The sequence below is a fragment of the Acinonyx jubatus genome, chromosome B3, assembly GCF_027475565.1.
Source record: "Acinonyx jubatus isolate Ajub_Pintada_27869175 chromosome B3, VMU_Ajub_asm_v1.0, whole genome shotgun sequence".
In the NCBI taxonomy this organism is placed as follows: Eukaryota; Metazoa; Chordata; class Mammalia; order Carnivora; family Felidae; genus Acinonyx; species Acinonyx jubatus.
Genome location: NC_069386.1, coordinates 28216255 through 28232131, shown reverse-complemented (window position 1 = coordinate 28232131; position 15877 = coordinate 28216255). Strand labels below are relative to the sequence as shown.

Sequence of the window (15877 nt, the reverse complement as noted above, 5' to 3'; positions counted from 1 at the left end):
GTGTGGGTTCAAGAAATTAGTTTTTTCTAGCTCATAGTTGAATACTCTTTCTTGAAGCTAAATGCACTATATTTGTTTACATGATTAAAAACTTGGTTCTTTTATTATGGTAAAGGTCTCTAATGTGTAACAACTTACTTTAAGTGCTGTATAATCTAATGAATTTATTTCATGTGCAATGTACCATACATAGCCTCTGGTTTTAGGGAAAGATTATTGGCGGTATTCAGCCAGAAAACCAAATCATGACCGGATTTGGGGCTTGGGAGTTATATCTATTCCAGGTTTCATCTTTCAGTTCCAGAAGAATGTACATGATCTCCCTCACTAGGTAGACACTAGATGTCACAACTGTTTGCTACTTGGTGGTCTGTGCAGAAATGAGGTCCAGAAATAATTTAGCAATATAGTTGCATAAAGACTGAAGGCTACTTAGTTCTGTTTACTCAGTTCTGTGTAAAATGCTGGTGCAATACCTTACCTTTCTGTCTTGCTTCAACTAGTACTACCAGTTGTCTGGCTAGATCTTCTTAATTCACCCTCTTTACCCATAAAATAATTGGTTAACTGTCTGCCTGAAATTTCACTTTTATGTTGTAACTGAGGTTGTAACATTTTCATAAATGAGCTTGAGCTTTAAAAGTGGAATCCAGGTGTGCCTTGCTGGTTCAGTTGGCTCAGTTGGTAGAGCATGCAGCTCTTGATCTTGGGGTCAGGAGTTTGATCTCTACGTTGGGTGCAGAGATTACTTAAAAAACTAAAAAATCTTAAAATCATAATCCATATACACACTCATTGGTAAGCTGTGTTTACTTTTTTGTATGATAAATATCTAAAAATTTAAAATTAATTTTTAGGTTAATCATTCCTACTTCTTCAACATAATATTTAAATTTCTCTTTGCCTTTCTCTAAATTCTAATTTGACTAGTTAAAAAATAACAGGATTTTTTTTTCTTGACCTTGCTTTATTTAAAGATAGCAACATGTTTTTACTTTCCCACAAGCGTATGTGTTTGCTTTGCCCTGCTGTAAGACCACAGAACAACACTCTAGTGTTGATTTCCTTTATATTCCTTTTTGTTTGTTTATCACCTGATCTGACCGCTCAATGTCTATTATACCATTCCCCTGACTCCTTTCAACTCAAAGTTTTTATCGTCCAGGTAAAACATTTTTAGATAGTTCCATCACCTAGTTTGTCATCTTCCTTCAAGTTCAATCTTACCTAACCTTGAGCAGCATTAAGAAATTTGAGTAATGAATTTATAGGCTTTTAAGAAATCCTACTTATGAAGAAGAATTACGCTGTCTCATTTCTGGATTTATTTCTTTAGGGTTCTAATTATCTTTTCTAGAGTAGAAACTGAGCCCCATTTGCACATTATTTCTAAACTTATTTTAAAGCTACGACACTGGGTGGGAGGGAGGGGAGAGTGGGTGATGGGTATTGAGGAGGACACCTTTTGGGATGAGCACTGGGTGTTGTATGGAAACCAATTTGACAATAAATTTCATTTAAAAATAAATAAATAAATAAAGCTATGACACCAACTTTCTTTCAGTAGCTAAGCCTTTTCCTTAAAAACCTTCAGAAGTCACAAATAGTTGTTATTTATCTTCTAATTCTAAATTTAGAATTCTAATTTTAAAAATTAAAGAAGCTAGAGGAGTTTTTCCTCTTTTTTTTTTTTTTTTTTTTTTTTGGTCATTTTAGAGATACTTTGGCCAACTAAATTTAGAACCTAGTTTTTGTTTTTGTTTTTTTACTGTGTGGAATGCCCCTTTCCTTTGGTTATTTTGTGATGATATATGTATCAGTTTTTATGACAGTTGCTATGTTGACATTCCAGGTAGTGTGTGTGTGTGTGTGTGTGTGTGTGTCTATTTATTCCCCTTTGAGGAGTGGGATGTGGAGTTATAGGAGAAAGAAGTTATTTTCATTAATTTTTTTTTCTCTTCACATTTATTTATTTGACTCAGTCTATGGAAAAAGAAGTATTTTCTATTTTATTAGATAATTGTGTTTTCCCCAAATAATTTTATTGCCACTTCAGTTTTCCACTCATGTTATTTCCTTACCTTTTTTTCCTGTGTCTCAGCTCCATCTTTACAGTAGTTTGAGAGAATTGAGACTGCTTTTTTGCTCAAACTGATACTCCATAACCAATAATGCTACTGCCTCACAGTGGGTAGGGTTTGGGATTAATAAACCATCTTTCATATTTAAGTAAGATATCTCATTTAAGTAAGATTGATATATCTTGTACTATATCTTGATCTTTTCTTATATCTATGTATATTATTAGTGTATCACATTAATTATCAAAACTTTGTTAGTAATTGTTGAGAAAGGAGATAGATCAACATTTCTAGTTTTGGTAATACCAGCTTAAAGAAGAAAAATACACACACACACACACATATAATGTACACATATACACACTTTTTTATACATGTACATGTCCATGCATACATACACTCATACACATGTATTTTTTTACACTGAATTATTGCTAAGTGAAATTTACTCTATAACTTCTTAGGTTTATTAAACAATGTATACCGTTATTTATTTTAACTGCAACTACAAAATAATGAAATTGATTTGGTGCCAAACAGTGTCATTCTTATTAATCCATATGAATCTCTGTGTTTTTTTTAAAGTTAAAAAAATTTTTTAAATGTTTTTATTACTTATTTTTGAAAGAGACATAGAGGAGAGTAGGGGAAGGGCAAAGAGAGAGGGAGACACAGAATCTGAAGCAGGCTCCAGGCTCTGAGCTGTCAGCACAGAGTCCGATGCAGGGCTTGAACCCATGAACAGTGAGATCATGACCTGAGCTGAAGTCAGATGCTGAGTGGACTGAGCCACACAGGCGCCCCTCAATCTCTGTGTTTTATAATTCTTTGAACATATTAATAGGGTAAAAGGAACTGATTTATAATATGAAAGATTATAGTCCTTTGCCGTATAGTTTTGAGGAGCTGAAAGTAATTGCCTTTAAAATATTTGGTTGGCAGAAGTACCTGGCTGGTTTAGTTGGTAGAGCATGTGACTCTTGATCTCAGGGTTGTGAGTTTAAGCCCCACATTCAGTATAGAGCCTACATAAAAAAATAAAATTTGCCATAAAATATTTGGTTGGCAAGTGAAAATATAAAAAATATTCTAGAAAAGGAAATTATAGGAAATAGAACTACCAGATATTAAAACATATTATAAAGCAACCATGTTGAAGCAGTGTAGTAGAACATTAGATGTGTAGAACATGGTAGAAAGAAATGTTCTTTATATAGATTTGACATGTTAACAGAGGCCCTATTAAGCGGTACGAAAGGGAATGATTATTTAATAAGTAGGGTGAGAATAAGCAGTTAGCAATATTGTAGAAAAGTACATTTAAACCCGCATCTATACTGGATGTAACAAAATAAATCTCAGATAAATTTAAGTTAAGTGTAGATAATTACATTATTGAAAATCTAGAAGATAAGAGGACTTAATATGTTTTAATTTCTCTGGAGTTTCTAAGCACTGAGAAAACCAGAAAAGGAAGATTAGAAAGATTAGATTGCATATGCTAATGTGTTTTATTATAACTGTAGCTCTGTGAACATTATAGGAAAGCATGCCTACTTTATATTCACAACCTGAAAAATTAGTCTTCTTTACTCTTCATACCAGCTGAAAACCTTTTGTTTTCTATATTAGTTAATGGAACAGAGAATGCAGTTCTTTACCTAAAATTTTATTCTGTAGATGCACTGAAAATTATACAGGAGCTCGTTGTGAAGAGGTTTTTCTCCCAAGCTCCAGCATCCAAACTAAAAGTGACCTGTTTGCAGCTTTTGTGTCATTGACTATTCTTCTAGGAACTCTTATCATTGGAGCCCTCTACTTCCTTTTCAGGTAACCAAAATAGAAACATACTTTTGAAAAGAAAAAAGTAATGCATAAAGTAGTTTTTCTACTAAATAACTAATATGCCCTTTGGATCTAGATATTTTTACAGATAGTGATTTCTATTTAAAGTTCTCTAATACAGTTGTTGTTATTAAATTAATAAGTCATTTTGAAAGTATCTTAAATAGTCTCTATTTGTTCTTTGTTACTGACATCAAGCGTTGATTTCTGTAAACTAATTAGGTAGACCCACATTCACTAAAGTCATCATGCCAAAGCACCTAAATATTAGGGCTAGGTCTATTTAAAGTACATTTTGAATGTGAAAGGAAGGAAACAACTTATGCAACATTGTAAATATGAATTTAAGGCCTGTGGTTAATATCTAGGATTAATTCTTCATTTAGTGCCTACTATGTGCTAGGCATTGTGCTAAGAATAAAGAATACAATAGTGGGGAATCTACTTCCAAAGCCAAGAGCACACTGTATACACTGTATGTTAGCTAACTTGACAATACATTATATTAAAAAAAAAAGAATACAATAGTGAACAAGACAGACATGTTCCCTAATTGTAGAGACTTAAATCAAACTTGGAGAGAGACAAATAAGGAGGCAATTAATTTGGGAAGATTTGTAACTCATAAGACAAAAGGAAAAATTACTCATATGAAGCAATAAAATGTGGTGGAGATTACTTTCATTTATTAGTTTTGGTCTTCACCTTTTTCTGGAATTTTATGAAAATAATAAATATAGAATTTATAAGTTTAGGAGTTATCTGGTATTATAACTCTCATTACTACTATTTATTAAGTGCACACTGTAATACTTGTGAAATACTTTTAATACTATGTTCTTATAATACTTGTGAAAGTGGAGCTGCGGGTAATAATAAGAGAGATGCAAAAGGGCTTAAGAAGTTTATATTCTAGGAAATGTTTTATATATATGTAAAATTATATTTCATAAAATCCTCCTTTCTGAATTACTTTATACCATAGAGTAATTAAAAGTTGGAGAGAGACTGCTCTTTTAAAACATATAATTACATATTTTATTCTAAAATATATCATTTAAGCAATCTCATGTTTTACTTCAGATAAAAAAAATTCAATAGAAACCCATTGTATCAGATTGTATTTTCCCAAAGATAGCTACAATATCTCTCATTCCCACATGCTGTTCTAACCCTATTTAACCTTAATTACCTCCCTAAAAGCTCTGTCTCCAAACATAGTTACATTAGGAATAAGTGCTTCAATTTGTGAATTCTGGGAGATAGAGTGTAACCTGTAATGGCTAGTATGTGTGTTAGTTAGCATTCTCCATAGAACCAATAGAATGTGAAGAGAGACAGATTTATTTTAAGGAATTAGCTCATTAAGTTGTGGAGGCTGGCATGTCAATAGTCTTCATGGTGGCCTGGCAGACAGGAGACTCAGAGAATAGTGAGTGTTGCAGTTCAGCTCTGAAGGCTATCTGCTGACACAATTTCTTCTTACTCAAAAGAGGTCAGTCTTTGTTCTTTTTAAGGCCTTAGACTGATTAGATGAAGCCCACCCCCGTCATGGAAGGCAATCTGCTTTACTCAAAATACATAGATTTAAAAATTAATTTTAAAAAAACACTCTTATAGAAACATCCAGAATAATGTTTGACAAAATATCTGGGCACCATGGCCCAGCCAGGTTGATACCTAAAATTAACCATCACAGTATGAACAAAAAAATTATGAGCCAAGGGACGCGTGGGTGCCTCAGTAGATTAAGCATTTGCCTCTTGATCTTAGCTCAGGTCTCGATCTCAAGGTAGTGAATTTAAGCCCCACATTGGGCTCTGCACTGGGCATGAAGCCTACTAAAAAAAAAAAAAAAAAAAAGGAAAATTATGAGCCAATCTTATTCATTTAACCTAGATATAAAAGATTAAAAGTTAGCAAACCAAGTTCAGTAATGTATTAAAAAACTATGATCTTGGAATTATTCCATTACTATAAGAACACAAAGTTGGTATAAAGTTATTAACTAATGTATTTTATCTAGTTTGCATATTAAAAGAGAAAAATCTTTTTTTAAATGTTTATTTACTTTTGAGAGAGATAGACACAGAGAGAGAGAGAGCAAGCTGGGGAGGGGCAGAGAGAGAGACACACACACAGAATCTGAAGCAGGCCCCAAGCTCCAAGCTGTCAGCACAGATCCTGATGCGGAGCTTGAACCCACAGAACGTGAGATCGTGACCTGAGCCAAAATCGGATGCTTAACCGACTCAGCCATCCAGGCACCCCACATCCTTACCATTCTTAAAGAAAATAGCATTCTTGAAAAATTTTCAGATAAGGTTGCAATATGTTTGAAATTGTGTATTTCCCATTTTTGAATGAGAACATAAGCAGAGTCATGGCCTTAACGATGCCAAGAATAGAATTAATTTGAAAATGAGTCGCTATTGCTTATAGAAGCTACACTTATGATTTGGGCTCATATGTATTGACCAAATGAAATGTATTTGTCAGAGTGGTGCTTTCAAGAATGAAACCAAGTCTGTTTACTAAAATAGTTTTTGGGTCCATTAGTGGTTGAAATTGCTTTAAATGTGGGTCTTTTGAAATTTAGTAACTAATTAGTGTGATCTTTGAATGAGGTCAAAAATGGTACCTCACTAATGCTGAAATCTAGCCTAGAATCAGTAATGTTTCATGAGGAGGAATCAGGGTTTTTTAGAAGACACATTTCATTTTGCTGTGGTAAAATGGTTTTGAATTCATTTTCACTAATATATACTCTAAGCACTGACACTGAAAAAAATTAGAGCAAGTGTACATTTCAAAATCTTGTTTAATATTAAAAGTAGTTAAAAAAAACTGTCATGATCATCTGAATACAATTATAACCCATATTAATTGGCCAGATGACCTAAAAAATGGATGAACTACAACCTTAAAAAGGCACAAAATGAGGTTTTCAATGTCATTAATAGTGAGTAAAGCCACCCCATATCACAAATGTCTCGGCTAATAATGAAAACCTCTTTTAAAAGGGCAAAAACATTACACTAAACATTAAAACATTACAAAAACATTACATTAATAATAGCTTTCCAATTTCAAAGGAAAAGAACTAAGTGCATCATCAGCATCTGAAGTCCCCATAATGAACTCTCTGACTTGGTGAATTTGTTGAATAATGGGGCACAGTTTTAGGGCAGCCCTGTCAGTTTCAGGTAGTTCTGGAGAAGAAAATAGACCTCCAAATTTTCAAGTTTAAACTTCCCTCTGCTTTTCCACTTACCTGCTTTTTATTTGTGTGTTTCTTCTTTACTGTCAGGAAGGGCCACCTTCAGAGGGCCAGTTCAGTCCAGTATGATATCAACCTGGTAGAGACAAGCAGTACCAGTGCCCACCACAGTGAGTAAATTCAAAATAAAATGCTCGTTTTAAAGCCCTGGATGAGATTGTTGTTGTTACATGTAGAGATTTGGATCTATCCAAAAAGGTTGACTCAAGAAAACTTTTCTATGAGTTTTGACATTAAGATGGATTTCTTTTTCACATTAAAATGGATTTCTTATTAGCATGACACCAGTCATTTTTTCCCCCAGAGAAAACCATGTTATCTCAGTATGTGAAATTATGTTTTTAGCTATAATGTGTTATAATGTGTTACACATATATAAGGGATTAGTTTCTCCAGAAGTAATTTTTTTAATATTTGTTTATTTTTGAGAGAGAGAGAGAAAGTGCATGCAGGGAAAGGGTAGAGAGACAAGGGTACCAAGGGGCGGGGCTTGAACTTATGAACTGTGATATCATTACCTCAGCCAAAGTTGGAAGCTTAACAGGCTGAGCCACCCAGGCACAGCAGAAGTTATTTGAAGTGGGCTGGTATATAGAGAAAAGGATATTTACCTGTGTAAGGATAGACAAAACTTTGGGAAACTTATAGACCAATTAACATTTGAGAAGTTTCTTGAGACTTCTACTTCTGGCTAAGATGGAGTAGCGGGTACTAGGACTGGATTTACCTTCTACTTGAAACTGTAAAAAAAAAATGGATATAATACATGAAACACAGGTTTTCAAGACATTGGACATCAGGAAACAAAGGATCATGATCCCTAAGAGATGGGAAACAGAAGTAAGCCAATGATTGCTTCAGATTATTGCGTTGAAATAGTTTACAGGCTGTGGCACAGAAAGGGGGAACCCAGGCCGAGCTTGGTAGACTCCCTGAGTTAAGAAGATGAAATTCAGAGTCTAGAAAGGTTGAGGTGGCTATAATTCAGTGAACAGAGTACTGGAAAAGATAGCTGCATAGAGAAAATTCCAGAGATCTCCAGTTCAAGTATTCAGCTGAATGTTAATCAGCACATATGTAGTAGGGAAATACTTGAGGTTAGGTATAGAATTACTTGAAAGGATTAGAGATGTCCAGTACTCACACAGGGCTCAGAAAAATGTCTGTTCCAAAAAGTTAAAAAACAAAACAAAACAAAAAATTGTTATTCGTGGGACATTAAGGAGACTACAGAGCAGAGTGTTTCCCCAGTAGAGGGGAATAATTAGCCCTATATTTAAGCACTGTTCCAGCCCTGCCTGACAAACCTTAAAAATTTCCAAATAACTGCATCCCAGATTAAATCTCAGTAAGACAGCAATAACAACAAAAACAAACACACGCACATGCACACACACACTCACACACACCAAACAAAAAACCCAATACCCAACAGGTACAATTCACTGCCTTGCATCCAATCAAAACTTACCAACCTGTTGATTTAACATATGAAATCAATGTGAAAGACCACATTAACAGAATAAAGATAAAAACCACACAATAACCACATTAGATGCAGAAAAAGTAGTTGACAAAGTTCAACATCCATTAATGATAAAAATTCTCAAGAAAATAGGTATAGAGGAAATTTCCTCAACATAGATAAAGACCATTTATGAAAATTCCACAACCAACATCATTATCAGTGGGAAAAAACTGATCGTTTTGTCTCTTTACTTTTCCAGTACAAGGCAAGGATGTTCACTTTCACACTGGAAGTACTAGAAGAGCAACCAGACTTTTTTTTTTTTAATAATGGCATCCTATCTAAAAGGAATAAATTAAATTATCTGTTTGCAAGCGATATGATTTTATATGTAGAAAACCCTAAAGACTCCATTAATAAACTATTAGAACTAATAAATGGCTTCAGTAAATTTGCAGGATACAAAAAAACATGTAAGAAAAATTATAATTCATTATACCAAAAATGATCTATTTGAAAAGGAAGGAAATCAACAAAACAATTCTATTTGTAATACCACCAAAATCATTACTTAGAAATAAATTTAAGCAAGGAGGCCAAAGATCTATACATTGAAAACTATAAAATATTTATAAGAGAAATCAAAGACACAAAAATGCAAAGATATCCCATGTTCACGGATTAGAAGAATTAATATTGTTAAAATGTCTATACTACCCAGGGTGATATACAGATTTAATGAAATTGCTATCAAAATTCCAATAGTGTTTTTCACAGAAGTAGAAAAAAAAAACAACCTAAAATTTGGAACCACAAAAGACCCTGAATAGCCAAAGCAATCTTTAGAAAGAAAAAGCAAGTTGGAGGCATTACATTTCATGTCTTCAAATTATATTACAAAGTTATTGTAATTAAAACACACGTGTAGACCAATGGAACAGAATCAAGAGCACAAAACTAAATCAAGCATTTACAGTCAATGAATTTTTATAATATTCATATTCCAGTTAGTTAACACAGTGTAATATTAGCTTCAGGTGTACAATATAGTGATTCAACACTTACATACAACACCTGGTGCTCATCACAAGTACACTCCTAATCCCCATCACCTATTTCACCCATCCCCCACCCCCCAACTCCCCTCTGGTAACCATAACTTTGTTCCTCTATAGTTAAGATTCTGTTTCTTGGTTTGCCTCTCCGTTTTTTTTTTCTTTACGGACATTTGTTTTGTTTCTTAAATTCCACATGTGGGTGAAATCATATGATATTGTTCTTCTCTGACTGATTTATTTTGCTTATTAGCATAATAGGTTCTAGCTCCATCCACATCATTGCAAATGGCAAGATTTCATTCTTTTTTATGGCTAACATTCCATTGTATAAAAACCACTTCTTCTTTATCCATTCCTCAGTTCTTGGACACTTGGGCTCTTTCCATAATTTGGCTATTGTAGATAATATTGCAATAAACATTGGAGTGCATGTATCCCTTTGAATTAGGGTTTTTGTATTCTTTGGGTAAATATCTAGTAGTGCAATTGCTGGATGTTAGGGTAGTTATATTTTTAACTTTTTGAGGAGCCTCCATACTGTTCTCCAGTGGCTGCACCAGTTTGCATTCCCACCAAAGTATAAAAGGGTTCCTCTTTCTCTGCATCCTCACCGACATCTGTTTTTCTGTGTTATTAATTTTAACCATTCTGACTGGTGTGAGGTGGTATCTCACTGTGGTTTTGATCTGTATTTCCCTGATGGTGAGTGATAGTTGAGCATCTTTTCATGTGTCCATTGGCCATCTGTGTGTCTTCTTTGGAAAAATGTCTATTCATGTCTTCTGCCCTTTTCCAGTTGGATTGTTTGTTTTATGGGTGTTGACATGTATCAATTCCTTATAGATTTTGGACAGTAACCATTTGTGGGATATGTCATTTGCTAATATCTTCTCCCATTCAGTAGATTGCCTTATAGTTTTGTTGATTGTTTACTTCACTGTGCATAAGTTTTTTATTTTGATCAAGTCCCGATAGTTTATTTTTGCTTTTGTTTCCCTTGCCTCAGGAGACATATCTGGAAAAAAGTTGCTGTGGCCAGTGTCAAAGAGGTTACTACTGCTTGTTTTCTCCACTAGGGTTTTTATGGTTTCCTGTCTCACATTTAGGTCTTTAATCCATTTTTGTGTATGGTGTAAGAAAATGGTCCAGTTTCATCCTTTTACATTATGCTGTCCAGTTTTCCCAACACTTTGGTTGAAGAGACTGTCTTTTTTCCATTGGATATTCTTTTCTGCTTTGTCGAAGATTGACCATATAGTTGTGGGTCCATTTCTGGGCTTTCTATTCTGTTCTATTTATCTTTGTGTCTCTTTTTGTGCTACTACATACACTACAGGTACAGTTTTGTAGTAAACTTGAAGTCCAAAATTGTGATGCCACCAGCTTTGCATTTCTTTTTTAGGATTGTTTTGTCTATTCATGGTCTTTGTGGTTCCATACAAATTTTAGAATTGTTTGTTCTACATCTGTGAAAAATGCTGCTGGTAATTTGATAAGGATTACATTAAATGTGTAGATTGCTTTGGGTAGTATAGACATTTTAACAGTATTTGTTCTTCTGATCCATGAGTATGGAAAATCTTTCCATTTCTTTGTGTACTTTTCATTTTCTTTTATCAGTACTTTATGGTTTTCAGAGTATAGGTCTTTCAGATCTTTGGTTAGGTTTATTCCTAGGTATCTTATTGTTCTTGGTGTAATTGTAAATAATCCCTTAATTTCTCTTTCTTTTTTTAAATTAAAACATTTTTTAATGTTTATTTTTGAGAGAGAGAAACAGAACACAAGTGGGGGAGGGGCAGAGAAAGAGGGAGACAGAATCTGAAGCAGGCTCCAGGCTCTGAGCTGTCAGCACAGAGCCTGGCATGGGGCCCGAACTCACAAACTGTGAGATCATGGCCTGAGCTGAAGTCAGATGCTTAACCAACTGAGCCACCCAGGTGCCCCCTTAATTTCTCTTTCTGCTGCTTCATTATTGGTGTTTAGAAATACAACAGATTTCTGCATGTCGATTTTGTATACTGCACCTTTACTGAATTCATGTATCAGTTCTAACAATTTTTTTGTGGAGTCTTTTGGGTTTTCTATATAGAGTACCATGGGACTTCATCAAATATAAAAGTTTCTGCACAACCAAAGAAACAATAAAACGAGAATATAGCCTAAGGAGTAGGAGAAAATACTTGAGATAAGGGGTGAGATAAGGGGTGAAGCACCAACATGTATATATATATAAGAAACTTGTACAACTCAATAGCAAAAAATCAACTAATCCAATTTTTTAAAGTTTATTTATTTTGAGAGAGAGAGAGAGAGAGAGAGCACGCACTTGTGCACCCAAGTTGGGAAGGGGCAGAGAGAGAGGGAGAAAGAGAATCCCAAGCAGGCTCTGCACTGTCAGCACAGAGCCCCATGTGGGGCTCAAACTCACAAACGGTGAGATCATGACCTGAGCTGAAATCAAGGGCCAGATGCTTAACTGACTGAACCACCCAGGAGCCCCTCAACTAATCCAATTTAAAAATGTGGCCCTTCAACATCTTTAGCTCTTCTTTGTTTTTGAGGAAAATGTATGTGTATGCCTTTTGTCCCTATTATTTTAGGTAGATGAAATACTAAAATAACTGTCTATATCTGTCTTCTCTGCACTAGGAGCAGCTTTCCTGCTACAGCCCCCTCCCCTAAAAATGCATGCCTGCACAAAGTTTGTCTCAACTCCCTTCTTGGTCAGGAAAACTTTTCAGCTGTTGAGCAGATCACTGACAGATGAAAGCTTCAGCAGCTTGGCAGCCCCATGTCTCCTGACCTCATTTATACTAGGTGCAGTTTCCAAGCCAGCATCATTTCACAGGACATTGATACAGTGCAGCCAAGTTCATTGAATCTAAGCCTTCCACAGTGGGGGTGGCTGGCTCTGGGGTTAGAAATGGGACTGTGTTTAGGAGTTTCATCATTGGTTATGCCAGAAACCCTTCTCTGAAGCAACACCTCTTCTCCTACACCATTCTGGGCTTATTTTACCTGATGATGGCCTTTCTCATCCTCTTTAGCATGTGAAGGAGCCATCTCTGCCTCTGATAGGTCTTTTTCCTGTGTTTCATTTACCCTGCATAGTCTTCCTGTACCTCCCCAGGCCAACTGGGGAAAGTGGTTGGCTTAGGGAAAACAAATACTGTATTAATAAGAAATAATAATAAAATAAATGTTTATGAAATAGTCATGCATAGGATTTTAAATGTAGGATGTATTTTTTTAAGTTTTTATCTATTTTTAATGTTTTTTTTTTATTTTTGAGAGGGAGAGTGAGCGGGGGAGGGACAGAGAGAGTGGGGGACAGAGGAACTGAAGCTGGCTCTGCCCTGACAGCAGCAAGCCTCATGTGGGGCTCAAGCTCACAAACTGCAAGATCATGGCCTGAGCTGAAGTTGGATGCTCAACCAACTTAGCCACCCAGGTGCACTATTTATTTATTTTGAGAAAGAGAGAGAGTGAACACAAGAGAGGGAGAGAGAGAATCCCAAGCAGACTGTGCACTGTCAGCACAGAGCCCCATGTGGGGCTCAAACTCACTAATCATGGGGTCCTGACCTGAGCCAAAATCAAGAGTCAGCTTAACCAACTGAGCCACCCAAGTGCCCCTCAATGTAGGATTTCTTATGAATTAATTATAGGTGTTTTGTTTTAACCTTAAGAAATTTAAGTACGATTCCTCTCTCTCATTAATGAGTGTCATAGAATGAATTGCATCTTAATATAGAGTCAAAGAAGACAAAAAAAAACACACAACTTTACAGACTTAATCCAGAAGTTTTTTTTCCTTTGTAAATGTGATCCAAAAAATGTGCAAAGAACCTGAATAGACTTTTTTTTTTTTTTAAAGAAGACATACAAATGGCTGACAGGTATATGAAAAGTGCTCAACATTACTAATCATCAGGGAAATCCAAATCAAAACCATAATGAAATATTGTCTCATACCTGTTAGGGTGGCTTTTATAAAAAGATAAAAGATAAATGTTGGTGAGGATGTGGAGAAAAGGGCACCCTTGTACACTGTTAGTAGGAATGTAAATTGACTCAGCCATTATGGAAAACATTATGGAGATTCCTCAAAAAATGAAAAATGGGACTGTAGGGGCACCTGGGTGGCTCAGTCGGTTGAGCATCTGACTTCAGCTCAGGTCATGATCTCGCAGTTCATGGATTTAAGCTCCACATCAGGCTCACTGCTGTCAGCATGGAGCCTGCTTCAGATCCTCTATCCCCCTCTTTCTGCCCCTCCCGTTAATGCTCTCTTTCTCAAAAATAAGTAACATTAAAAAAAAAGGACTATAATGTAATCCAGCAATTCTTCTGGGTATATGGGAAATGAAATCAATACCTCAAAAGAGATGGTTGTGCTCCCATGTTTTTTGCAGCATTATTCACGATAGCTAAGAAATGGAAAAAACCTGTTTCCATTTGCAGATGTGTCCCAGACTATGAGTCTGGAGTTCTCTCTTGTCCAGCAAGAGAGTAGATGCAGAATTGAATACAAGAGAGGCTAATGTCTGGGAGGAGACAAGGGCCTGGTATGGTGGTTTGTCTCTGTATTTATTGAGCTCACAAGATCTTACCCACATGGTGAATGTGAAGAAAACACGATTGTACGCGTGAACATAGTGAACGTGAAGAAAACAATCAGACAGTAATCATTAACTTGTATGTGTAAGAAGCAAAGGGTCTGGGGTGCAAGTGGAGTTTGTGATCAGAGTACAATAGTATATTGGTGTCAGATGGAAAGTAATTTCCTGCAGGTCATATAACAAATTACTTGTGATCCCATTACAATATCTCACTAGCTAACTTTGGGCGTTTTCACCCTGTGGGAGCAGCTTTCCACCTAAGCTTTTTTCTAACTCATTTATGTAAGTAGCACCTATTCCCCCACTAGATGAATAGAAGAATGGTAGCGTATATATACAATGGAACATTATTCAGCCTTTATTTTTTTTTAACTTTTTTAAAATTTATTTTTGAGACAGAGAGAGACAGAGCATGAACGGGGGAGGGGCAGAGAGAGAGGAGACACAGAATCGGAAGCAGGCTCCAGGCTCTAAGCCATCAGCCCAGAGCCCGACGCGGGGCTCGAACCCACGGACCGCAAGATCGTGACCTGAGCTGAAGTCGGATGCTTAACCAACTGAGCCACCCAGGCGCCCTTATTCAGCCTTTAAAAAGAAGTTCCTGGGATTTATGACATCTTGGATAGACTTCAGAGAACATTGTGCTAAGTAAAATAAGCCAGCCAGAGAGAAAAATAGTACATGATCTCACATATATGTGAAATATACAAAAAGAGAGAAGAGAGTAGAAGAATGGTAGTTACCAGGGGTGAAGAGGTTGGGAGATACTGGTCAACCAGTAAAAAGTTGCAGTTATGTAGGATAAATAAGTTGAGAAACCTAATGTACAAGTATGATGACTGCAGTTTATAATACTCTATTTTATATTGGAAATTTGCTAAGATATAGATTTCAGGTGATCTCACCAAAAAGAAATAGAATGATAACTATGTGAGATGGATATGTTAATTAGCTTGACTTTAGTAATCATTTTCCTACATATTTATATTAAAATGTGCTGTATACTTTAAATATATTACATTTTTATTAAAAGTAAATTTAATACAGTCAAAGATAGGTTAAAAAGAAAATTTGCAAACTGCAAAGAAGCAGGAAATGTGTTCAAAGTAAGAAAAATTAATAAGTTGAAACTGATCCAGAACTACTACAAATCTTAGAGTTAGCAGGCAAACACATTAAACAGTTATTATAAACGTATCCCATGTATTCAAAAGTTAAGTAGGAATATGGAAGATATATATTTAAAAAAATCAAGTTGAACTTCCAGAGATGAAAATTAGTATATGAGATGAAAAACAGTGAATGGTATTAACATCAGATCATACACTATATAAGAAAAGATTGATGAACTTGAATATACACTAATAGAAATTATTACATTTTTTAATGAAAAGAACATTATGTGATGCTATGCAACAACTTCAGGTGGCATAATATAAGGTTAATTGGAGTCTCTGAACAAGACAGACACGAGACAGGAGGGGACAGAAAAAATGTTTGACAAAAGATGAGAAAGGCCT

General features: G+C 35.3%; 1 protein-coding gene and 1 pseudogene across 5 annotated transcripts in view; both read left to right on the top strand.

Moving 5' to 3' along the window:
• The window catches only part of NRG4 (neuregulin 4), a 190103-nt gene that overhangs the window by 153597 nt on the left and 20629 nt on the right, over positions 1–15877 (top strand). For all 5 annotated transcript variants that reach the window (XM_053223688.1, XM_027067841.2, XM_027067838.2 and 2 more), the window contains 2 exons: positions 3762–3911; positions 7237–7316. In XM_053223688.1, coding sequence (XP_053079663.1) covers positions 3762–3911; positions 7237–7316 — 230 coding nt within the window. The remainder of the gene's footprint in view (positions 1–3761; positions 3912–7236; positions 7317–15877) is intronic.
• LOC128315893 (ATP synthase F(0) complex subunit C2, mitochondrial-like) lies at positions 12053–14742 on the top strand (annotated as a pseudogene).